The sequence below is a fragment of the Aquila chrysaetos genome, chromosome 9 (genome assembly GCF_900496995.4).
Source record: "Aquila chrysaetos chrysaetos chromosome 9, bAquChr1.4, whole genome shotgun sequence".
Lineage (NCBI taxonomy): Eukaryota > Metazoa > Chordata > Aves > Accipitriformes > Accipitridae > Aquila > Aquila chrysaetos.
In genome coordinates this window covers 27450537-27475547 of record NC_044012.1, presented here as the reverse complement: position 1 = coordinate 27475547, position 25011 = coordinate 27450537, and the positions used below count along the sequence as shown (strand labels likewise).

At 57.1% G+C, this 25011-nt stretch overlaps 2 protein-coding genes across 5 annotated transcripts; both read right to left on the bottom strand.

Moving 5' to 3' along the window:
- Window positions 1-7333: 7333 nt before the first annotated feature.
- Window positions 7334-12065, bottom strand: MCL1 (MCL1 apoptosis regulator, BCL2 family member). Its single transcript, XM_030024398.2, is given in 4 exon segments — window positions 7334-8801; window positions 9299-9546; window positions 11470-11965; window positions 11967-12065. Coding segments are annotated over 4 exon segments (945 nt in total). The 5' UTR covers window positions 12051-12065; the 3' UTR covers window positions 7334-8684.
- A 4856-nt stretch (window positions 12066-16921) lies between these two features.
- ENSA (endosulfine alpha) lies at window positions 16922-24615 on the bottom strand. 4 transcript variants are annotated; one of them, XM_030024406.2, is made up of 3 exons: window positions 24405-24615; window positions 21014-21139; window positions 16922-19156 (listed from the first exon to the last, which is right to left on the bottom strand). In XM_030024406.2, the coding sequence occupies exons 1-3, from the start codon at window positions 24459-24461 to the stop codon at window positions 18986-18988; spliced, it is 354 nt and encodes a 117-aa protein (XP_029880266.1). In that variant the 5' UTR covers window positions 24462-24615; the 3' UTR covers window positions 16922-18985. The 4 variants fall into 4 exon arrangements, with proteins under 4 accessions (XP_029880266.1, XP_029880267.1, XP_029880268.1 ...); XM_030024407.2 differs by lacking the exon at window positions 24405-24615 and adding an exon at window positions 24210-24367; XM_030024408.2 differs by lacking the exon at window positions 24405-24615 and adding an exon at window positions 23755-23852.
- Between the last annotated feature and the right edge of the window lie 396 nt (window positions 24616-25011).

The window sequence follows — 25011 nt, the reverse complement described above, 5'->3', positions numbered from 1 at the left end:
AGCCTGGAAGGGGCCTGCTGCACGCTGCAAAGGCTCTAGGGACAACGTGGTACATTGTGGGTGATCAGGAAAGGCAACAAGCTGTCCCATGCCCTGAAAAACACTGTGCCCAATATGCCTGCTGCTTTCTTGAGAAATGCTGAAACTCCAGAGAGATACAAGATGCTCACCCTAACCCCTGCTCGATGATCTTACCATCAGTCCCATAGAAAAAGATGTCAACAACTTCAATGATATCCAGCAGAACCAGTGAAAAAAACAAGGTTCCTTCTACAGCAAACTCAGAAATGCCAAAAAATAGCAATGCACCCAAAACAAAAAAATCGAGAATGCAGAATATTAAACCACCTTGCAACTCCTGAACACCCCATATACAATCACTGATTCAACAACAAGCTGCGGACCACATATGTACCTTCTACTGCAGACACAGCTCAACCTAGACTCACCCTGAAGCTCCTACCTCAGACCAACACCTCGACCGCTCTGCGCGCCAGAACGCAGCTGCCCGAACAGCTCGGCCAGCCCGGAGCCGCGGCCGCCCAAAGGGGCCGAACCCCGACCAGCGGCCGCCCAGGGCCCGTACCCGCTCCCGACGCGGCAGCCGCGCCTCCTGCCCGCGGGCCCCGCCCGCCACCTTCCCACAATGCCCCGGGAAAGGGGCTCGCGGGCGGGCAGTGGGCGGGCATTCGGCCCCGCGCTAAGCGCCGAACAAAGAGACGGACCGTTACCGGAAATTACGACACCTGCTCTTTTGCTACAGGTTAGGCTGCCACGCCAGCAGTGGGACTGGGTCGGTAGTTTTACTAGGACAAACACGAACTTGTATTTAAATAGATTTAAAAAGCTTGAGATCACGCTAACGGATGTGGGAAAGTCGCCCATTAAATGTAATAGCAGAAATTATGTGCTTTAGTTTCAGATCGAAGAAATCAAGCAGCACATGGCTACATTTCTAGCAAGACCAGCCGTATTTCCTAACTTACACCAGAGCTGCATTCTGGGGAGCGCTGAACAACAAAGCAGAACTAGATCCCGTACGAATCCCTTCTCAAATGTATCTCTGGTTGCAAAGTGAATTATTGACTGTAAATCACCAGCGACTCCGAGTCACCAGGACTCCTCAATGGTCTCTCTAACTCCCTTAACAGAAATAGATGGGCCCAAAGGATAGAAAACACCCCAAAAAGCATGGAAATAAAAGAAATGCATCTTGTAGGACTACAAAAGCAAGAGAAGGCTCTCACCTTCCCTGAAAAACCCAAGAGGAGATCAGAGCTGACAAGAGGTATCTTTGGCGTACCAGGGACTGAACAGAAACATACTATAAGCCATAGAAACAAAAAGACTGCTCTGGAGCACAAAGATGGCTTCAAAAACGGTTCTGACAGAACAGTAGACATCATCACAGGGATTAGAGAGGAGGCCGGAGAGACCAAAGAAGTCCTAGGGACACATTGTGGAACTCAAAAGGGAATTTAACAAGCTACAGATGCCCTCAGGGGGGCGGGGACTGAATGGAGGCATGCCAAAAGGATGAGTGGACAAAAAGACCAACCTGGTTAACAAATACGGATTCAGGAAGGGTTCTGAGGAAAAAAGCGGTGAAAATGTCCTCCTGAGTTAAAATAATGCTCTGGGGCACTGGGGATGTCTCAGGAGAGCTCAGCAAAGGGAGCAGAGGGGTCTTGAGGGGGGCAGAGAGACCAAAGAAGCCTCAGTTACAACAATGAGGAACTCTGAAGGGGATTTCAACAAAGTACAGGTGTTGTCAGAGGGGCAGGGGCCAAATGGAGGTACCCTAAATGGCAAAGAGGGGACTGAACAGAGCAATTCTAGATAGCGTAGAGGATAAAATGTGTGTTCTGGGCCTCAAAGAAGGCACTGGGAATGGTTCTGAGAGAGCAAGAGGGGTCCAAAGTGCACTACAGAGATGAAAGAGAGCTGTGGTACCCAAGGAAGGTCTTACGAGGCATCATGAAAGATGTTCCCTATGGCTTTTGCTGAGCTTTGCCAAAGCCCACAAGAGGCCCTGCTGCCTTCCAGTCTCCTACAGCTCCTGCCGGGCTTTGCTAACATCCACATGGGGCTCTTCTGCCTTCAAAAGTGTCTGTTGGCTTTAGCCTGGCTTTGCTGAAACCCATAAGGGGCCCTGCTGCCTTCCAGAGCATCCCGGGGCTTTTGCCAGTTTTGCCATGGCCCATGTAGGACACTATTCCTCTCCAGTATCTGATATCTTTTCCTGGGCTTTGCCGAAGCCCACAAGGGGCCCTGCTTCTCTCCAGAGTGCCCCAGGACTTTTACCATGCTTTGCTAATGTCCAGACAGGGCTCTGCTTCATTCCAGTGTACAACAGCTTTGGACAGGCTTTGCTGAAGCTGGCAAGGGGCCATGCTGCTTTCCAGAGTTTCTGACAGCTTTTGCCAGGCTTTCCTGAGGCCCATGAGGGGCTCTTCTGCCTTCCAGAGCATCTTTACAGCTTTTCCCAGGCTTTCCTGGTGCCCACAAGGAGCCCTGCTTCCCTCCAGAGTGCCCCAACGCTTTCACTCGTCTTTGCCAGGGTCCACAAGGGTCCCTGCTGCCTTGGAGAGGTCCACGGAGCTTTTGCCAGGCTTTGCCGTGGCCCTCAAAGAGTCCTGCTGTCTTCCAGAGTGGCCCAGGGCTTTTGCAGGGGTTTGCTGACACCCGGGCTGGGTGTGAGCTGCTCAGGGGTGAGGGGGTTGCATGGGTGGGTGCAGAGTGTGAGGCTCAGAGCTGGGCTGGAGGCCAGATTTGGGGCTGGGTGCGAGTTAGTGCTGAGCTGAGCATGGTGCTGGTTGTAGGTAGGTGCAGGGGGAGTTCCAGGTGGGTGTAGGGTAGCTGTGGGGGTTGCAGGTGGCCACAGGGGCTTAGCTGGCATGGTGCCCCGCAGTGCTCAGCTGAGTGCAGGCCAGGGGCACAGCACAGGGCGATGGCGTGCCTAGCCAGGGATGCCAAGGAGACACTGGTTGGGACACCAGAGCAGATGAACGCAGCCCCTTGGAGTGGCCCCTGCGCCACCCCCCACCCCCTTTTCTACTGGTTCATCGCTGCCAGAGCCCCTTAGTCCCCACACCTGCCTGTGGAGTGCCCTGCGTCCCCTGTCCCACAGGTGCCTAGCTGTGGGGTGCCCTGTGTCCCCCCACCTCAAAACCAGCACCAAGCACTCCTGCAATATGCACCCCCGTGCCCTGGAGCTCAGTGAGGGGCTGAGGCGAGACAGGGGCTGGGCCGCCAGGATGCCGGGGTCCCCAGTGCCCCATCCCTCAGTTTCCCCTGCACCAGCAGACAAGAGTTGCAGGTACACATACCCCAGCTGTGTGGTGGTGGTCCAGGCCTGGCTGTGTCTGCTGCACCACCTGCACCCACAACCCACCACTGCCACCCCCAGCCCATAGTCCCCTGTGGCCACCCTGGCCCACAGGATGCTTCCTGGGGGACAACAGCCACACGGGGCAAATTAATTTGGCATCCCATCTGCTTCCTGCAGGGACATGGGGGACAGGCCACACATCACACATGCCCCCATCAGGGGCTGTGCTGCTTCACAGTCTGTCCCCAGTGTCCCCACAGGCACTGTCCTGCTCTGGGACACCCCAGTGTCCTGCCTGTTCCCTGCACCGCTCCTGGGCACCCCACAGGACACATGCATCAGTGCTGGGGTGCACGGGGCACCCAGCAGAGTATGGGACTAGGGCTGAGCCAAGAGGGGCAGGGCTATTCAGGGGTGCTGGCCTTGAGGCTGTTAGCAGCATGCCAGATGCAGGGCTGGGGACTGGCCGTCGGGCTGGGTGCTGGCCACGGGCTTGGGTGCTGCCGGAACACCATGTTCTGCCAGCACATTCCTGCCTGAGTCACTGCCGGCTCCTGCCTGGGCAGATCTGTGGCCACAGCCCCACGCTGGCACCACACAAGGCCCACACCAGCCCCACTCCACCCCATGCCCTGCAGCTGGGCCAGCACCACACACATACCCAAACCCTGCTCCTCTCACCCCAATCAGTGCATATACACATCTAAGCACCCATAGCCCCACTCACCCCTATGCCCCCCCACACCTTATAAACCCTGTAATTGCAGAGCCCCACCCACAGCCCTGTACACCCACTCAGCCTATACACAGCCCCTATACACATTATAACCCCCATATCCTGTACTCCCTAAAGCCCCACAAACACCCCTGTACCCCACACTCACAGTGTTTACACCCCCATACCTCACTACATACACCCTACACCCCTCATAACCCCCATGCCGGGGGGGAATGAGGCAGCCAGGCAAGGAGGAAGAAGAGGGAGGCCTTTGTCAGGGCAGCCTCCTGCCCAGGGCCAGGCTTGTGAGCCAGGGAAGGTGTGGGGGGCACATGTCTGCTACCACGCTGGTGTCACCCCAGGGCCTGGGAGGGGGATGGGCCACCAAACGCCTGGGTTCCTGGAAGAGGCCCACGTGACTTCCCCAGATGCTATTAGCAGCCCTTGTTGCTGGGCAGAGCTTCGCCGGGCAGGCCAGAACCCAAGGGTGCACCCCAAGAGAGGCCAGAGTTGGTGGAGGCAGTGGGGCCAACCCCTGGGTTCAGCCTGGGGAGGGGATGGGAGCCCACCAGAGCTCAGCGTCCCTTCCCTGGGGGGATGGGATGGGACCTCAGGCAACCACCCAGCTGGCCTGGCCACACACCCTTCCACGGGGAGCTGGGGGGCTGAGGCCTAAGAGGCTCATTACAGGAGTGCAGTGACACCTCCCGACCCCACGCCTGCCAAAACCAACAACCAAATACTTGTCATCTCAGCCCGAATGAGTCACCCACTCCCACGCCCAGTGGCCTCCCCCCACAGGGACAATCCCAGGGATCTTGGGGGGGGGCAGTCCCCAGCACCCACCTGTGACCATCCTGATAACCCCAGGGCTATTTCTCTGGGGGAGCAGTGCTGCTCCAGGAAGCCCCTCTCCGCCCCAGTCTCTCCGTTTCAAGAACCTGTCCCTTGTGGGGGCAGGGGGGCTCTTCTGTCCCTGCCCAGTGCACCTGACTCAACTCCCAGGGACTCCTCATGGACCCAGCTCCATACACCCCTCTCCCCCCCCCCACCCCGCCCCAAGACATCAGTTCTGGGAGGGGGCTGCACCACCCTGCCCCAAAGATGGCAGGGGCAGGGCAGGGGCGGGGGGGGGCAGGCCAGGTTGTAAGGGGAAGCCTATGCCAGCAAGATAGGGGGACAGCCACCAAGCAGCCCCCCTGACCTCCTGGAACCCCACAGAGAAGAAAAGGGCACATTTGGGGCAAAAGCAGCCCAGGCTCCTGTCGTGAGAAATAACATGAAATATTATCCAAGCCCCCAACACATGGTTGGAGCCACCAAGCCAGAAATGGGCAGGAATTGGTTTTTTTTTTGCTCGGCCAGGGATTTTCTGCATTTGCATGTGCCCCCCCACCCACACAAGCATCATCAATGCAAGCTTTCAAACACCCTCCCCACCAGAGGCAGTGGGGCCAGACCGTGGTTCAGTCCCATTTGGCACAGAGGAGGCAGCAGGAGAGGAGGGTGCTGCTTTTCCAACACTTCCCCTCCCACCATGGGGCAGTGCCCAAAAGCCCAGCTGATGGTGAGAAATGCCCACCTGCCCTCTTTCCCAGGGGCCCCACGCAAAGAGGGACCCCAAATCAGCCAGACCAGGTGTTGAAGACACCCCTAACCTGCAACCCCCCCCACACACCATCAGACACAGCAGCCACTTTAATTCCCCCACACACACCCTCTTATTTACACAAAAGGTTCAGAGAAGTTGAAGCTGGCTTCTGCGAAAAACCCTTGCTGGAGCGGAAGAGGAAGCCCCTGGTTTATCGGTACCGAGTCAGGCGTTATCAGAGCACTGCAGCTTCCAGGAAACACCAGCAGCCCCGACCCTCTCTGAGCCCGCCAGCACCTTTGCATATTTCCATGGCAAAGGCCCAGCTTTGCATGAGGGCGCCGCCACATCCCAGGGGACCAAACAGGCCCAAAATAGCCCACAAAGACACAGCATTAAAAAAAAAAAAAAAAAAAAAAAAAAAAAAAAACAAAAAAAAAAACAAAAAAAAACCCCACACCAAAAAAACATTTTGCAATATCTGCATAACAGGGCTGAGCCACCAGCTTGTTTTCAGTAGCAAGGGCCTCACCAGCACTGCAGGAAGCTGTCGGCTCTCCCCTGCCTCGTCCCATCTGCAGCAAGGCTTGACAGCCCACAAGGCTGGAGCCACCAGCACAGTTTTGGGGGTAGGGAAGTGCTTTGCCCCTCAGGAGGGGGATTTTCCAGCCAAGGCTTCCACAGCAGAACCCAGTCCTGGCAAGAGGAAGCTGTTCATCAAACCACTGCCCAAGCAAGGTCTGCACATAAATGGGCTGCGCCCTCTGGCCCCAGGCAGGCCACACACTTCCTCCATCCCCAACTTGCAGGCATCAAAACTTGGGGAATGGAGGGCATGGAGCAGTCTGGGGGAGCAGTGTCCCCCTAAAGAGGCATCAGAGGAGGGACAAGACTATGCTAGACAACCGAAGCCACAGAGAGTGTCTCCCCCCTTGGAAAGGGCAAGGAGCACAGCTCACCCCCAGGCTCCAGGAAGAGTCCCCTCTCCTCAGGGCTGCAGAGGCCCCTGCCTCACTGACACAGGTTGGTAAGCCCCAGCTGCCAAGCGCAGGCACCCAGACTGCCACAGCATGCTTCAGGGCACCACAAGAAAACCTGTTTCAAAGTACGCAGGCACTGAGCACAAGGCACCTCATGGACTTTCCCCACCCACATACACAGTGACAGAGAAGAGCATCTCAGTACACAGCAGCTCTAGGGAGCCCCGATGGGTGACACAAGAGCAGTTTTCCATAGCCCACAGCTTATCTTTCTAATAAGCAAGAGGCTGTGGGGTGCCCCACAGGTAGCATCTCTGCAAGCAGGCCCACACCAGCAAAGCAGAGCAGGAACATTCAGGATGTCAGCATCTCGTTATAGGAAACAGCAAGTTTTATACTAGAGGAATGAGAACAAGAGACATTTATTTGACAAAACTAAGTGCTCGTTCAGCAAACAAGCAGGCCTGACAATAGCACCACCTTTCAGCTCTCCACTTGGGTTTCCATTGGGCATCACTTGGTGCTTGACCTGCAGCCCGTGGACGAGGATGTTCCTCGCTGTGTGGGACCCAATCCCACAGAGTAGAGACCGATCCACAGTCAGAGGGCACAAGGTGGATGAGCACTGCAAGCCCACCAAGAAGCAATGTTACCAGCTGGGGACCAAGGACTGAGCCCAGGGCCGGCACTGATGGACTTGCACAAGCTGCGGATCCGAGCCAACGAGTTTTATTCTGCTCCAGAACATTTACATTCAAACATCAGCTTCGTTCCACTCATGGCTTAGAGGATCAAAATGAAGGGAAGACAGGGAAGTGACCGATACCAACTTCCACAGCTCCCCACCCACTAGAAGGGCTAGAATAACCAAAAAGATTAAAATAAACAGAAACATCAACTGTTGCCAGCAAGCCATGGGCACAATGAGAGTCCACCAGGCCACTAATCCTCGTTATGCTCACTTGCAATGTTGCTCAAGTACATCAGAGAAAGGCTCAATTGGAGTCAAGGCAGGAAAAGGCTTCACCACAAAAATACTACTTCACATGAGGAATGAAGTGCAATGCACCCATAAGCAGTTCTACCACATTCAAAATTCCTCCTTTTTGTATCATTAGCTCTGTAAAAATGTACATATTCTACAGATTTATAGATATTTACAGGTTCTCTATAGCCTCCCCACCCCATGTGGGGTTTTACATACTTACAAATGCACTCCCTATTTTTAAACTGCCTGTGTGTGGTGAGTCACATCAATGTAGCAGAGATCAGCCAGACAGGCCAATGCAGCCAAGCTGCAGCTGGCTGTGGTTACCACCTCAAGCCCCACCTCACCCATCCCCCCCACCCCACCCACCCACCCCTCTGCCTGCTCAGTGACCTGGCTGAAGCTCTGCTGAGAGGGAAGGGGCTAAGGAGGGCTCCAGCACCCCATGTTCTGGCAGCAGGTCGCACGTCTTGGCTGCTGGCACAGCTCTACCAATTCCAGAGGGCAGATGCGTGCAGAGCCAGCAGCAACCAAAGGCTCCCTTGCCAGCACACCTGGGTGTAGGCACAGGCTCACACAACACCCAGCATTCAATGTTTCTGCTCCAACAGAAAAGCCGCAAGTTCGGGCAGAACACCATCAGCAGAAGATGCTATTTCCAGAAACCCACAACCCTGAAACATCTGCTCCACACACAGCTGCCGTGCCAAGCCCAGGAGGCTTCAGTCCAGACAAGAGCTGCTGGTGCTCACTGGCTTGCTGCTAAGCAGATCGGTTCCCTCCAGGATAAAACTGAAGCAGTCCACTTCAGCTTTCTGTCATCATCCTCTTGAAGGAAGTAGAATATCAATTCTTCCACTTTCTGTTCCCAAAGCAATAAATCCTCATCGGTACCTGCAATCTGACCAGATCACACCTTCCTTCTTCAGAAAGGATTGCTCAGGGGATGCCTAGATATTTTCCTTCGGTCACTCAAGTCCAGCTTCATAAGCACTCACAGTAGGAAGTGATCAGCTTGCCAGCCCCAAACAGAGCCAGTCCACCCAGAGTTTTGTCCCTCTGCAGCATACCCTGGCTCACCGGATCATGTAGGCCAAGCTTGCTCCTAGTCCAGCCACACCTGCAAACGCCATCAGTACATTTCTGATGCTGCCTTCTAGGTCCTCAACTCGAAAGAAGTCAACAAAGCCCTCCTAGGAGAAAGAAGGGAAAGTCATTTTTCTGCCAGCCACCCTTCTTTGACAGGAAGGCATGGAAAGCCTTTTTCCCTGGCAGAGTGGGCTGGGATACAGCCTGCTCAGCCCATCCACTGTGGTGCAGTCCCCCAGACTCATTACAGCCACAGCCTGGCCCACAGAGGCAGCAATCAGGAGACAGCACCAAAGCAGCTGTGGACCAGCTCCAAGCAAGCTCAGCACACCAGGGATTGACTCGGCTTTGGGAATGCTGCCCCCTCCATGCTGGGCAGGGGCACATTTTTAGGTTAAGAATGCTTCGGGCAGCTCGTTGTAAGGAGCTCCTGAAACACCAGAACTCCAGCTAGATGTTTCATACTGTGGTTTTAACTGGAGCAGTGAGTCATTTCTGTGCTTCACTGACACACATGGTTGTCAGTGAGCAGGTCACAGAAATCGGAAAATACTGGATTGTTCTGAAAAGCTCACAGTGTTTGGGATAGGCAGTGACTTACCCAGCCTCCCTGGCTCATTAGCCACTCACGCTTAGATGAGACAAGCGCATCTGTGATGATCCCTGCCAGCGAGCTGATGCACCTCTCCTGGTTTATGCTTTTCAGGTGTTTTGCAACAAAGGCACCAAACGAGATGAGCGTCACCACTCGACCCCAGTTTGTTACTCCATCACTGAACACATGGGCAGCCACTTCACACACCGACTGCAGATCTTCCTCTTTCTGGATTTCCAGTTTCCGAAGCATTCCTGCAAGAGATGCTCGTTTAGAAGCAGGCATGCACACAACACCAAACACCCCACAAGGCCACCAGTGAGAAGATGCAGCCCCCACACTCTAGGTCCAACAGCTGTTAAGAGTCACTACCAAGGGTCAGGGATGGAAAGCAAGTACCTGCCTGCTTCTGCAGAGTGCTTTGCTGCTCACACTCGCCTGGACCAGACAAAAACCAGCCCATAACCCATTTCTAGTTCCTTCCTCCCCACCTCAGGCACAGCTGCCATCTCTGCGCACGTCACACTCCCCTATCTCACAAGGGCTTTAAAGCCTCCACCACGTCAGAACCACAGCACAGAAGTCATTTTGCAGCCTGACACAAGCCCTGCCCCTCAAGCCAAAACCACAGGACAGTCACCTACAGCCAGGCAGACATGTCGCCTTTTTATTAATTGGGTTTTAGTGACTGGAACAACAGAATTCCCCAGTTTGACCTGCAGTGCCCTCTCATGAATAAGCAAACAAGACAAGCCTTTATGAAACTGAAAGGCATTGCTTGTTGCTCAAACTAACAGGAAGCCTTCCTGAAGCCCGTGCCTTTTCTGCACACATGAAGATAACCATCCCTGCAGGAGTCTCAGATACCAACACCAGCTTGCGTTGGTCTGAACACTCCTCCCAAGTGTGGCTTGTTCAACAAGCACATCCATGAATTTGGCCAGGGTAACTGAACCCACAGTCTTAAGCATCAGCACAGCTAAGGACATGAGGAAGTAACTGAAGCCCTTTGCATTAAAAAAAAAAAAAAAAAAAACACCACTCAAAAACTAGAACATCCTCCTGCAAGAAAGGAGGCATTTCACCACTCGCTATCTCAGGAGAAAATGCAGACACTACCCTTCTGCGCCAGGCAGCGTCCTGATCTGGGATCAGATGTGGTGTGGTGTGGCGTGCCAAAAGCAGTCTCAGCATGAGTCCTGAGGCCAGGAGCTCAGTCCCACCACCCTGACTACTCAGGCTAGCCCTGAAACAGCTCATTTCTGAGTTACACAAAACCAAGTCAAAATGCTCAGTTCTCACTTCCAGTCCGTTCCCAGAACACTCTGCAGTGAGGACACCTGCTTATCCAAGCCCAGGCGCTGGGGTTCAAGTTTCTATGGCTATTCTAGGACTCATAAGAAGTAGGCAAAATACATTAGAATAGCTATAACCCGAACACATTGTCCAGGAGAATTTCTCCCCCCAAAACCCCCTTCCACCCAAGCCAGGGGTGTCAGAAGTTTAAACTCACAAGCTAATTCATCTTTGGACACTTGGGATTATTTGCATATAGTCGTGCTGAGCAAAGCAGGACACGAGGAGGCACTGGGGCTAATCTGTAACTAGATTACCTCCTCTGCACACGTTACCAGCAGTTTTTCCACCTCCCATCGAACAAAGTTCAGTTTCATTTTTAATCACTTCTCAGCTGGTCTAACTCACTCGAAACCAGGGCCACAGCCCATCCCGTAAATGACCCGGCCAAGAGTTCAGGCACGCCCCGCCCCCCCCCCCCCCCCCCCCCCCTTGTTGGGGGGGATGGGTTGGCGCAGAGGCCTTGCTCCAGCCCCAAGGGCCAGCTCCGGCCTAGGCCTCTCCCAGCCCCTACCATGCAGCAGCCTACAGCCCACCTACCTTGAGGGCCCACACACATGGGGGCAGGATCTCCCGGGGACCCACATCCCTACACCCCCCTCTTCGAGGGGCAAGCCGCAAAACCCCCCAGGACCCCACGCTGGGAAGGGACAGGACCAGGGTCCATAACTCGCCTCCAAAGGAGGGGAAGTGGGTCCCAGGCACCCCCGTGGCCTCAAGCACTCCTACCCAGGCAGGCCCACAGCAGGGCCTGAGGCGCCCCCACCCCACACGCCGCCCGTTCCCCACCCTCCGCTGGGGAGGAGCCGGCCGCTACCCACCCTGGAAGGCCAGCTCGTGTTTCTGCATGACGCCGTCGCCCACCCTCCGCAGCGTCTCCAGCGCCTTCTCCATCACGGCATCACCCGATCCGCCAGGCCGGCCGGGCCCGCCCAGGAGCCCCGGCAAAAGCTTCTTCACGGCGGGCTCCGCCTCGCCCGCCGCCTCCCGCAGGTAGCGGCTGATGAGCTCCAGCGAGTCCTGCCGCAGCCCATCGGGCGGCTCCGGCGGCCCGGGCGGCGTGCCGGGCAGCGAGTCCCCCGCCGGGCCGCGCTCGGCCTCCGGCTCGCAGCCGTCCAGCTCCTCCTCGGGGCTCCACAGCGCGCCCGGCCGCGCCGCGGGGGGCAGCGCCGCGCGGGGGGCCGCGCCGCAGCCAACCAGCGCGCGGGGGTGCTCAGGGCGACCGGCGGCGGCCCAGGCCCCCACGGAGCCAATCAGGGTCCCGGGTACCTCAGCGGCGGCGGCTGCGGTGGGCGGCGGTGGGGCCGGCCCCCCCCCCCGGCGAGGCGGGCGCCAGGGCCGGGCCGCCGCCGCCGCAGTAGAGGTTGAAGCCGATGACGGCGTTCCGCTTCACGGCGAACATGGCGCCGATCCGCACCGACAGAGACCCACACAAGCGTGAGCGTCGCGGCCGCTTATATGGCGGCAGTGACGATGGCGTAGGGCGCGGCGGAGGCGGGGCGAGGCCGCGCCGGCGTTTCCGGCTCCGCTTCCGGCCCGGCCGAGAGAACGCCACCATGGGAGTGGGGGCCACGCCTCTCCTGGCAGTGGCTTTTTGGGGTGAAAGAGGGCGAAAGAGTGGCCGCCTCCGCGGATGGGCGTTCCCCCCGTCGCTGGGCCTCATCTGGGCCTTGCTGTGGCCCCACGGCACCGACGCCCTGCCCCCGCCCCAGGACCTGCCAGGCCCCACTCCGGGTACCCTTCCCTTCCCCCCCGCCCCCGGTGCTGCCGGGCCCTGCTGTGGGTTCACGGCCCTTCGTTGGTCCCGTGCAACAGCCCCTTAGCAGTGCAGGGTACCTCTGTGCTGGTACTCCCCCCCCCCCCCCCAGTACCACCAGGGTCTGCCGTGTCCCCCCCCAGCACAGGGCACACAATCCGTGCAGCCTGCACCATTTTCCAAGGTGCTGCACGTCCCTCCCATGCCTCAACCCCTGTTTTTTTTCTGGTTTTTGCAACACAAAGCATCCCCTGGCAAGGCTGCGAGCATGCGGCCAGGCGGACTGAAGCCCTGGCACATGGCAGGAGCCAGGACACCCTTGCTGGTATACACCAGAAGTGCGGAGTGTGATGTGCTCTAGTGAGGCCCCCCCTGGAGTAGTACATCCAGCTCTGGGGGCCTCAGCACAGGAAAGACATGGACCTGTTGGAGCAGGTCCAGAGGAGGCTACAAAAATGCTCAGAGGACTGGAACACCTCTTCTATGAGGACAGGGTTAGAGAGTTGGGGTTGTTGAGCCTGAAGAAGAGAAGGCTCCAGGGAGACCTTATTGTGGCCTTTCAGTACTTAAAGTGGGCTTGTAAGAAAGATGGGGACAGACTTTAGTAGGGCTTGTTGCAATAGAAGGGGTAATGGTTTTAAACTAAAAGAGGGCAGATTTAGATTAGATACAAGGAGAAATATTTTACGCTGAGGGTGGTAAAACACTGGCACAAATTGCCCAGAGAGGTTGTAGATGCCCCAACCCTGGAAACATTCAAGGTCAGGCTAGACAGGGCTCTGAACAACCTGATCTAGTTGAAGATGTCCCTGCTCGTTGCAGGAGGGGTTGGATTAGATGACCTTTAAAGGTCCCTTCCAACCCAAACTATTCTATGATTCTATGTCATTTCCCACCTGCTCAGCATTTTACCTGGCTCTGTCTGGTTAAAGCCCTCTCTGACTTTGGCTTGCTTAGCTGGACGTTCACGGGGAACCGCCCCGTTTCTTCCAGTCATTGGTGGGTTGCCTCACATCTCTCCTGTTACTCAAAACCTCCTTGCATCCGCCAGCTCTGTGAGGGCTGTGGGGTCACAAAGCAGGGCATCGCCCCATGCCCTTGGGGCTGCCGGCAGGATCCAGTGCAGATTAGGTTGTGAAAGGGCTGGTGGGTGCCCCAGGAGGCCAGACCTGCTCTGCCATCATCCATTGCCTGGGACCCCCCGTGAGCACTTTGGCCAGTCTCAGCATTGTTGGGGCACTGGCTATCAATTTCGGTCTTCCTGGCCACAGGTCCCTCCTTCACCAACCTGGGACTGAGCACGATGCCCTCAAAATCTGCCCCGGTTTGGGCAAAACTTGGTTGGGGAAGAAGCCACGGGGACCTGTGCCGATGCAGGTGAATCAGACACTCCCCAGAAAGGCAAATGCCACAGCTTTGCTCTGGGGTGGTGAGGAACAAAAGGAGGTCTCCCAAGCACCCCTTTGCCAGGGCTGTATCCCAGGGACTGCGCTCCACTCCATCCCCACCTCTCAGAAAGGCTGGGATGGAGAGAGAGAGGCGCAGGTACAGGAACGGCTGCTGTCCTGCAGAGCTCACATGTGGGGGATTTCCACCTGCGGAGCGAAGCACCAGTGCAGTTAGGCACATTTTGTGCCTAACCAGACCCAAGACACTGGAAATTGGGGTTTGGGGTCCCCAGAAATCACACCCCCAGTTACCCTCTCTGAAGGCAGGAAAGGGTATCCTTGCAGGCCCTGATGGCAGATGGCACACAGGTGGCCAGGCCGGGAACACTAGGGATGTGTGCTGGGGCCTCTCTGCACCACTGCACCATCCAAAGGCCACCAAAATACCTCATGGTAGCAGAGCCCTGGCCCCCACCTGGGAAGGTGACGTCAGCCCCAAGTCACCCAGCTGATGCAAGGCGCTGCAGCGTCACGGAACTGAGACATGGCAAGAGCAAGACACCGGGCCAGTCGCCACAGCGGGGAGGGTTTTTTTCTGGTTTCCCCTCCTGGTGCAGGCGGGTGGGCTCACTGCTGAACCCTGAACAGTCCTGCGAAAAGGGACCTGGACAACTCCCACCCACCCTGACAGCAGGGCCTCAAGGGCAGGCGAGCCTGGTGCCTTGGGATTTGGGGGTGTGGGGGGAACCCCAGATGTGGGGATAAAATGCTAGATGTGAGGAGAGAACACCAGCACATCTTCTCAAGTGGGTCTTACCGCTCCAGGGAGGCAAGCGAGGACATGGGGAGCTGCCACCATGAAGAAGCCCTGCTCTGGTCAGTGTTTTTGGGGACAGAAACTGCAGCAAACCCAAGCCTCTGTCACCATCCTGAGCATCACCATGCACCGGTGGGAACAGCAAAGGAGGAAGCTGCAGTGAGCACAGGGCACAGCCCTATCCCAAGTACCCCAAAGTGCTCTTGCCCCAGATCTTACAACAAACAGGGACATGCATCAACTCTGGGTGCCCCTTTACCCCCTTGCCAGCTCCTTTCCCAGCTGTCACCCCCACAAACCACGGCAAGAGTGCGACTGGGTTGCACTGGGGTCCAGCAAGATGAAACCCAGCCCCCTCAAAATCCTTCCTGTGGCCCCAAGGAATGCATCCTTGTTAGGAAGCGAATTCCTGGCACCAGTAGCAGTAACAGAGGCAAGCTTGGCTTGATCCGGCAGCTTGGGGCAGCGCCCAGCACATATTTCCTCAGCAGCGCCAAGCTTTAAAGCACAAACACCGGCACATACTTGGCACCAGGCTGGAACAGCATGTCCCTGTGCAAACAACCGGCCCTGGCCCCCACTGTGATGTGGGCTTGAGGGGCTGCAAAATGGCCATCTGGGGAAGATGCAGCACAGAGGCTTCAAGCAGCCCCAGGGAGGGTCAGTGGGTTCATTTGAACAGTGGCCCAACCCAGTGACACCACCAGCTGGGCTGTTAAACTCTAGAAAGGAAAGGTGTGATGTCAAGGCTGAAAATCCTGGAGTTAAAGCCTCCAGGATGGCTGCCAGTGGGGACAGAGGGAGCCACAGTGGGAGGATGTCACTGTGAGGCAGCCCTGACCCCTGGGGAGGGCACCGGGAGCCCCTGCCCCACAGCACAGAGGCGGGAGGGGGAGGGGGGCAGGGATTTGGTTTGAAGGCAGGAGGATAGAAACCACCTCCTCCTGTGCTCGCCCTGAGTCTCTCAGCTGTGAGCCAAGGTGGCTGCTGGCCCCACTTAGTCCCTGTGGCTGTGCAATGGGATGGACCCCATGCCCCCCCAACCCCAGCCCACACACATCTGATATCACCTGGCGATGGGGCCATGGGGTTTGTCCCCCATACACCCCACACCCACCCAACACACAGGGGTTAAACCATGACCACCATACACACCCCAGAGCCCTACGTGTACCACATGGCCCCATCCCTGGGGGACAGCCCATGGAGAACCCATGGCCCAGCACACACCCCCATAGCTGGGGTTCAGCTCACACGCACCCCACAGACCCCATCACCAGGGGACAGCCCTACAAACACCCCACAGCCCCCACTGCCAGGGGTTGGCCCCCTGCACAGCCCACAGCCCCATTGCTGGGGGTCAGCTCTCCATACACCCTATAGCTGGGGATGAACCCCACGTACACCCCATGGCTCCATTGCTGGAGGACAGCCCCACAGACACTCCACAGCCCCCACACAGCCTGCAGAGAAGGGTACCACACTGCTCACATATCCAGGCTGGCGGAGGTGTTGCACAGCAGTAGCTGAAATGAGCCCTGAAGGAGGAGGAAGAAAGCAGGGGCTTTGAGCAATTTTCCTGAGGCTGTTGGGGTCTCCCCACATGCCCTCTCCCACCCAGTGCCATCCCTGAGGTACAGGAGCATGGCCACACATGCCTTCCCTGCCTCAATGAAACCCCGCATGGGCTCAGTGAGCCCAAGCCCTCCCTCTGTGCCCCATCCCACCCCACAGCTGCACTTTGATGGCCTTGCTCCAGCCGCACAAGTCCCTCAGACACCCCGATAGTTGGTGCTAAACATCTTCCTTCCTGCTGGCTCACCCCAACAGCCCTGGGGGCATCAAGCCTCCCACCACTACCAGCCTCATTCTTGTGGTAATATTTTACAAGAAGCAGAGGATGAGAATGCGAATGCCTCCCAGATGGAGGGCAGTTCCCACTGCACCCCTTCCTGTACAAGGTGGGCAGCAGGGCAGACAGCATCATCACACTGTTGCTGCCTGCCTGGCTCTGGGGCCAGAATGCAAATAACCCTGCTCCATGGCTACTACCCTTGTAAATTGCTCTTCCTAGTTCTCATCCTGTGTCCTGACAATCACTTCCCCCTCCTGCGCAAGCACGCCTGGCATTTCAGAAAACCGGGGAAAGGTGTGGTTTGAGACCTGTCCCCTCCCTCTTGCCCCTCTCAGCACAGGGACAGCCCCCAAGATGCAACACCCTTTTGCATTCTTCACTATTTCCTCTTTTTTTTTTTTAAAAAAAACCAAAACAAAACAACATAGCACTCTAGAAGAGAGGAGAGATGAACATGTAAAAAATTATATATATATTTATATATATGATTAATATCTATTTACAACATGGCTGGGACAGACAGCAGAACATCCAAGGAGGTTGCACAGCCACTGCCAGCGCCACCCCGGCCAGGTCACACAGGGTCTGGAAAGGTGACAGAGACCGAAACACAGACCTGTGGTTACAAGTGGGCAGCCCCCAATCCTGCTATACTCCTTGCCCACTCCACAAAGAGAAAACTGTCCTCTGCGGTCACCGGGATGGCAACACAGCCCCTTGCTCACTGTGCCTTGGTGAGTGCAGCTGCGGCTGGCTTGCTCCAAACCACCTGAAGGCAAACGCAAGCATTTGAGCACACCCTTGGCAAACACTCTCCCAGGAAGCAACACCACATTCCTCGCTCTGGCCAGCAGCAGGAAAGCATGATGAATGAAACAGGTTCTCAGGAAACCCCGAGTCAGCCAGCCAAGAATGCACATAAGGAAAGCTGTGCCCATGCAGAGCATGGCCTGTTGCCTCCCTGCCTTGGTTTCTCCCCACCTGACGGGAATCCCTAAAAATAAAAAAAATAATTAAAAAAAAAAAAAAAAAAAAGACATCCACTCGACTTCCTTTTACCCACATGCCTTCAAAACTAGGCCTAAACTGGGCAGGTTTAGCACTGCCCTAGCACAGGCATGCTGAGACCTTCCACTGCACAGGAGGGGAGTCCACTTCATCTCCACTGCATGAGGAGCAGACAGTACACACACAAAGCATGCACATCATTCTGCAGGCTGCAGCCATCACACCAACCTTTTGTTTTGGGTTTTTTTGTTTGGGTGTTATTTTTCAGGCCTGGAACAAAGAAAAGGCAGGAAGGAAAAAAAAAAGAGAAAAAAGAAACCCCAGCTTGGGGTGCCTGGCGCTGTCAACACACGTTTGCCTCTATGCTCCTCTCTTCCTAATCTCCGCGTTCTCTGTCTCCGGTGCTTTTTTCCCTTCCGGGGCGGTTATTCCCAGTCCTGCCTCTCTCCCTTCAGAGATCAGCTCGAACAGCTCACATCTGTCTCATGGGCTGCTGCTGGCCCCTGCTTTGCAAGCACAAAAGTCTGGGCATCAGGCAGGGGCTGCATGCAACCAGACAGGGGTCTGCCTGCCTGTTTGGACACTCTCCTGTGTCCCAAGCACCCTGCTGCTGGTGGGATTCAGCTCACCACCTTTGCTGCCTACCCGGCAGCCGGGAGAGGCACCATCTCTCACCCTTGCCAAGGCAGCTAGCCACACTGGCCAGAAATGACCGGGGAGACAGAAACTGCCCACAAACTCTCTGGGGCAGCTGCGAGCCTCACACTGTGCCCTACACTTGGATGCAGCTGTGGTGGGGCTATACCCCCAACACAGCAAATGCCCCATCACAGCTCCAAGCCACAAGGACTGTTTCAAACACTGCCTGGCCCCTCTCCTGCAGCCATCAGATGCATCGTCCCCTCCTGCGAGCTCAGCTGCTTTGTGCAAGCAGGGGACAGATCCCAGGCTGCTCAGCCCAGCAACACAGCCATGTAATTTTTTGCATATCAGCTAATTTCTTCACTTAGAAGCTCTAACACGCACACCTATTTAAACTTCCAGATCATGTATCACACCTTTTGCCCAGCCAGTTCTTCCCCTGCAGACACCCAACACCTGAAAAGCATTCACACACCACAGCTCTGAGCTCTCCTCTCCTACCGGTGCCAAGCAAACCACAAGCAACTCCTCTGAGCACTTTCCTGCTTCTCCTGGGGCTGCTTGACTCTCCAGGCAAGGAGGCAGTGCTTCAGTAGCTCTGCAAGCGAGGATGGTTTCAAACAGCATGAAAATTAAGGCAGCAAACTGACTTGCTAAAAGGAATGGCCCAATCAAATCTGCCTGTGCATCCCAGGCTACTGACACCTCTTGTTCGCCTCTCACTGAAACACAGTTTCAGTGTGTGTTTGCTGTAAATACTCAAATAACTATGTGGATTCTGGTGCTCCCATCCCTATGGTACAGTGAATTTCAATCCATTTAGCCAAAACAAAAAAAGGAAATAGGAAAAAACCCAGCCTGTGAGCACAGGCTACCCTGCCAGCTTGCTGGTTACAAGCGAGGATTTTCTCTGTGGGAGGTCCTGTGGCGTGGGGATGTGGTCTCCTGTCACCAGGTTCTTGTCTGGCCCTGCACTTGGCAACTGCTTGTTCTTCATCTTTGCCTTGGCCATGTTGTAGTCACCAGAATCGAAGTATTTTTGCTGGAAGAGGGAGAGGTGTTTGGGTTACTCCGATTTGCAGGAGTGTAGGGACACAGCAGAGATACAGACACGTGGCCACAAATATGATCCTTTAAGGAGCTGCTAGGGTTGCTCAAAACCAGGTCACAACAACATTATGCAAGGGAAAATCCAAGCAAGGCAGCCTGGCCGAATTTAAAAGGCCTTTAGCACCCACTTACAAACCCAGAGTGACTCAGACCTGCCCCAGCTGGAAGAAGCTTTGCCCCACAGCAGCTGCCTGTCTGACTCAAGACACCAGGGTACATTTTCTCCCTTTGACCCACCTTTGAATGTCTGTAGCCTGTGAACTTTTGCTGCTTGGTGTGGCACTTGTTGAGTAAAGACCAGGTTTTTCCTGCTCTGCCCTTGTACTACACTCAGCGTGACAGGGATTCAATCCCAGCCCAGAGACCCCCAGACAGCTGAACATAGGCACAGGCATGTCAGCAAATGCCTCCAGGCAGAGGCTCAGCTACGGTAGGAAAGCCAGGGGACATTTGCCAATACAGTTTATTCTGGTTTGGTGAACAGATGAGCTGGTGTGACAAAGGCACGATTTTCTCCCCGGGGAGTACAGCCTGGCCAGTGCCAAGGCCTTCACTGGACTGCCCAGGCTCCCAGCAGCTGAAACGATGCAGGGAAATGGCTGTGAAGACGTGGCCAGAGGACAGCTCCCTGCTGCACAGCACCACTGACCTAGGGTTCAAAGGGCATTTCATTCCCTTATCGCACGCATCACCATGGGACTCTGTGCTCCTTCTCCCCCCACAGCGGTGTAGGAAAGGCTGAACACCAAAGCAGAGCTTGTGCCGGTGCTACAGTCAGGGCTTTGCTGGGCACAAGGAGCTCTTAAGAGCCCAGTTCTGCCCCGATGCACTGTCAGACCCCAATGAGCCCAGTCCTGACAAAAAGCCCTGCCCCACTTCAGTGCCAAGCCATTAAACAACCCTCCTTTCTGTACTTGTTTTAGGAGCCAGTACCTAAAATAACAGTCCAGGTGATCACATCAACAGTGAGAGCAAGCGCCCACGGCAGCTGCTCAGGCAGAGGGGACAGCTGTCATTACAAGCTGAAACGGAAGTGGCAGGACAGAGCCAAACCCCGAGCAGTGTGACGGGGAGACACCGTGTGTTCAGAGCTGGGGAAGGCACGCGGCCACTGGCTACTAGCAGCTCAAGAGGAATTTATGTTTTCTGTACCAGCTTCCACAAGGAGGAGAGCCAGCAGTGACAACCCAAGCAGGCTACAGATGGCTCTCAGAGAGGGATTTAATTACATTTCCAGGGAGCACAGTCAGAATGTTGGCTTTTTACGCTGGTGCCAGCGATGGAGATATAGCCAGCTGACTCACTAGCGTTCTCAGTGCCTTTTGCACCAGCGAAGAAACCAGGCAAAGTGCAGACCAGAGAGAAAAACTCAGGCCTGCAGCATCTCAGTGGCCCACTGAACCCCAGGGAGCACAGCAGCAGGCAGGGGGGGATTTATGCACTCGTTTCACCTCTAGACACCAGGTTTTGGGCCAGGGTGTGGAGGACAGGGTAGGATCCACCTCTGGGGGAGATACGCAGAGCAAAACCAACCAAGAGGCTGCAGCTTTTGGGTTCTGAGCAGGCACTAGCCCTTCTTGCTTGACCACAGCAGCCCTCACTGCTTCAGGCTTGTTCCCGCTGGGTGCCGCATCCAGCACAGGCACTGAAAAGAGCCTGGCCCATGGGTTCAACAGACTTTTTGGCCTGGGGAATTTTGGTGTGATTCCTCTGGCCTGGTTGGAGCTTGGCTGCCTGTGCCATTGAGGGAGGAGAGGACGCGAATGAGCCATGGCTAAGAAATAAATACCCCTTTCTGCAGTCTCTTCATGAGGAAATCGGAGCCTCCAGGCTTCTGGCCTAGGTTGGGGTATTTGGCCTTCAGTTTTGCCTCTTCTGCTCTCTCAGGGGAGACGGTTTCCTTCTCTTGCATGTCCTGAAAAACAAAGAGGGGGGTGGAAAGCCTTTCAGTCCCACAGAAAAAACATGCACCTGTGATGCTGTAACACAATATTCAGCAGCACATCCAAACTCTGGCACCTGGCTTGCCGAGCAAGGTGCAGTCCCCTGGAAAACCCAGATGCACTCAGAGAACACCTTCCCAGCCAGAAAAGAGCTTTTACCGCCAGTACCTGTGGAAACAGGCAGAGACCCTCTCCCTGCCTCCTTCCCAGATGAAAGCCCCTACGGGCACTTGTGCTGACATTTGGCTTTGCAAATTGGGCTTAAAACATCACTGCAAATCGCTGCTAGACAAGCGTCTTCCCCTGACCAGCGACAGGTCGACCAGCATTGGCAAACGTCAGTCCAGAGCCACCCAGCACAACAGGCTGCGGCAGTGCACTGCGGTGCTGGGAGGGTTCAGCCTTGCTGCACCCCGCTGCAGTACAGCTGAGATGGAAGAAACCCTTCTCCTCCAAAACCAGTTTATTGGGAATGAAACCCGCACAGGCAGCAAAGCAGCATTTTAGCACCTTTTTCACAGCCACAGGAGTTTCAGGATGTTCTGGGAAGCCACCCAGCCCACTGGAAGCCTGGGACCGATTCCAGCATAAGGTGCCAGGACCTGATTGTCACCTGTCCCCTCTGCAGGAGCTTTGAGACACCCCCCCAACCCAGCTATTGAAGTAGCATCAGCTGAGCAACGAAGCGGGGGTTCCCAGTGCAGGGCTCGGGATCTGCTTCCCAACCATCAGCCTCTCTCTTCAGGGAGGTGCGTTCTCCCCTCCAAGGAAGGGCTGCAGACCTGGGGACAGAAGCTTTGGTCTGGGGTGGGAAGGAGTCAAGGTCCCAGCAGGGCCTGGAGAACCTCACTCTCGGCAAGGCCAAATTCTGGTGGGCCACTGGCCCAGCTCCAACTGAAACACATCACTGCTGGCCACCTCCACCAGCAGCCACCTGGGGCCAAGCCACTGCACAAGTGCGAGTCGTTTTTTTCCCCAGAATGCTGGCAAGGGGTGTTTTTCATCACTGCTCCCTTTCCAGCAGGGATGCTGTTGGCAGATTTGGCAGCAGCAGCAGCTCTGCTCCTGCCAGCCTGGCTGCACTGATGGATGCCATGTGCATCTTCTCCCCAGAGCTGAGGCCCTGAACCACTCCCAGCCCACCAGAGATGGCACGCTCCACGCAATAAGCGTGGCAGAACATTGCCACCACGAGCCTGCGCCCCCACTGTGAAGTAGGAAAGCCCTTAGCATCGGATGGGACCAGCAAGCTGGAAGGATGCAGCTGGCAATCATGCAGGGTGGAGGTGGCTGTGGATGGGAGTCCCAGGCTCCCCAAGGACAAGGCACTGAAGCTCGGCCTGGTGGCATTAAGGAGATGTGCTCCTGTGCAATTTGACTGCCAGGTCTTCCCTTCCCAGGTGGCCAGGAGCAAGCTGGAGCCCACAAGCCCCCAGGTTGGAAAGCATCGCCGGCACTGCAAGACGTTTCCAATATGATCTTCCACTGGTGTGGACCCAGGGGAGCAGCTCTTCGCAGTGTGGCTGTGGCCCTGGGGGCCAGCTCCCTGAGAAGCTGCAAGACAGCATGTGCAAAGGCTGCCATGGAACAGCTCCTCAGCTGCGTCTCAAAAAGACAAAGCAAACCTGAGTTAATGGCAGCTCCTGACAGTCAAAACTGGGACAACTGGAGCTGGGAGCAGCAGTGTGATGCGCAGGATTGGTGCATCCCACCTGGAGCCCCAACCGCGCAGGCTCCTCCTTACACCCCCGTCCATGGGGGTCCCCAGGGATCGAAGGCAGGGGAAGGTGCCGAGGTCTCGTCATGATCTTCAGCTTCTGCATGCTGCAGGGCTTTGCCCACACACTCGGCCTGAAGGAGCCAGGCTCTTCTTAACCATCTCCATGACAGGTCCCAGGAATAAGAGCCATGGCCAGTGCACACCACTTGGCCCTGCCACAGAGCCAGGCACCCCATCAGATAGGTCGAGGCAGGTTTTGGCAGCAGAAACCGAAGCTTTGCCCCCCACAGCCCTTCCATCACCTCAGTTCTTCGTCTCCAAGCCTCATTCCTCCCTGCCTGGCTGCAAACACCACTGGCTCCCATCACCGCATCTCTCCCACACCGTCTGGCGTGCGCCACTGCACCCCACTGCTCGCCCATCTCGTAGGCACCGCTTCTTCTGTGGCACTCAGCAGAGCAAACACCATGCCGGCATCCTTAACACCTGCCAGCAGATCATGTGGCCACCCACAACAGTGCCTCCCACCATGTCCTTCCACCAAGGGAAAGCGCCCACCACCTTCTCTCGGTGCCTAAAAGGCAGTACATCTGCCTCCTTCCCATGCCCTCCCCCAGAGCTAAACTAATGCCAGGGAAGTGGAAAAAGCTTCTCCTGCTGTGAAGTCCGAGCGAGGCCACGCTGGCCACAGCAGGCTGGCTGAAGGTGGCCGCAGCAGGGGAGGGCAGCAGCTCTGCCTGTGCCCTGGAGGGGTCCGACCGCCCCGTGGGGGGCTCAGGCTCGCGCCCGGGGACGCAGCAGCCGCTTGGGCCGCCTGGAACCGCTGCCCAGCCCTGCTGTTTGACGTCAGCCCAGCTCCCCCCATACCTGCAGGCAGCTCTGTTCCACCGGGTCACCCGACAAGCCGCAGCCAGGGCTCGTCACTCGTCCGCTCAGCCCCCGCGGTGGTCCCGGGGGGGGGGAACCTGGGGGGGGGCGCGGGGCTAAAGCCAACGACGGTTTTCGGGGGGGGGGGGGGGGGGGACGGGACTGCGGCACACCGGCATGCCCCTGCGCGAAAGGACCTCAGCCAGCTGCTGATGGGGCGGCCTCCCCCCCACCCGCAGCCGGGCCCGGCCCCTCGGCAGCGGGGCACAATCCCCGCACCCCCCAGCTCCCCTTCGGGCCCCAGCCCTCCCCAGGACCCCCCAGCCCCCCCCCCATCCCAATACTCCCCAGCACCCACAAGCCCCCTCTCATCCAGCGCTCCCCAGCACCCCCCATCCCACAGCCCCCTCCCACCACTGCCCCCCACCCGCAGTATCGCACAAGACCCCACGCACCCCCCACGCCGCCATCGAAACCGAGCTATCCCACCAGGCCTGCCGGAAGTCCAACCTGCATCAGCCCCGCAGCCAATGAGAGACCAGCATTCATCAGACGGACAACACAACCAACCAATCCGCGCACAGGACCATGAAGAGCGACGTGCAGCCGAGCCAATAGGAGCCGGCCGGGCCCACCCCGGGGTTCCCCACCTGTTTCTCCTGCCCGGTCTCCTCCGCGCGGGCGCCGGTACCGAGCGTGGCTGCCATAGCGAGGCGTGTGTGAGGTGTCCTCCGCGCCCCGCGCTGCCTCCGCTCCGCCCAGCCCCGCGCTGTGCTCCAAAATGGCCGCCACCGCCCCCTAACGCCTCAGCTGCCTGACGGACAGGCGCGCTGCCCAATGGGCATAGGGAGGCGGCCGCGGTGACGTCATACCCTACCAACCAGCGCTCGCGAGAGCGGGGACAGTGACGGGGCGGCACCGCCCTGGCTGGAGCGGCCACTGGCCAATGGGAAGTGAGGCAGCACCAGGTGGGTAGGGCAGAAGGCCCGGGCCCGGCCCAGCGCGGCGCCGTCCGCGCGCGGGAGCGGGAGGCGGGGCCGGAGGCGCCCCCACACGGCCCCCCCCCTCAGCGTTCACGGGGCTGGAGGAGCCGCCGAGGGGGTCCGGCACCCACCGCAGCGCGAAACCACCCGTGCAGGGCCCGGGAGGCGGGGGGGATGGAGCTGGGGATGGGGCGGCGGGGGGGTGGCGCGGCTCCTGCCCCGCTCCCCGCCCGCTGCCTAGCCCCTGCAGGCAGCAGGGACCCCGGGGGGCGGC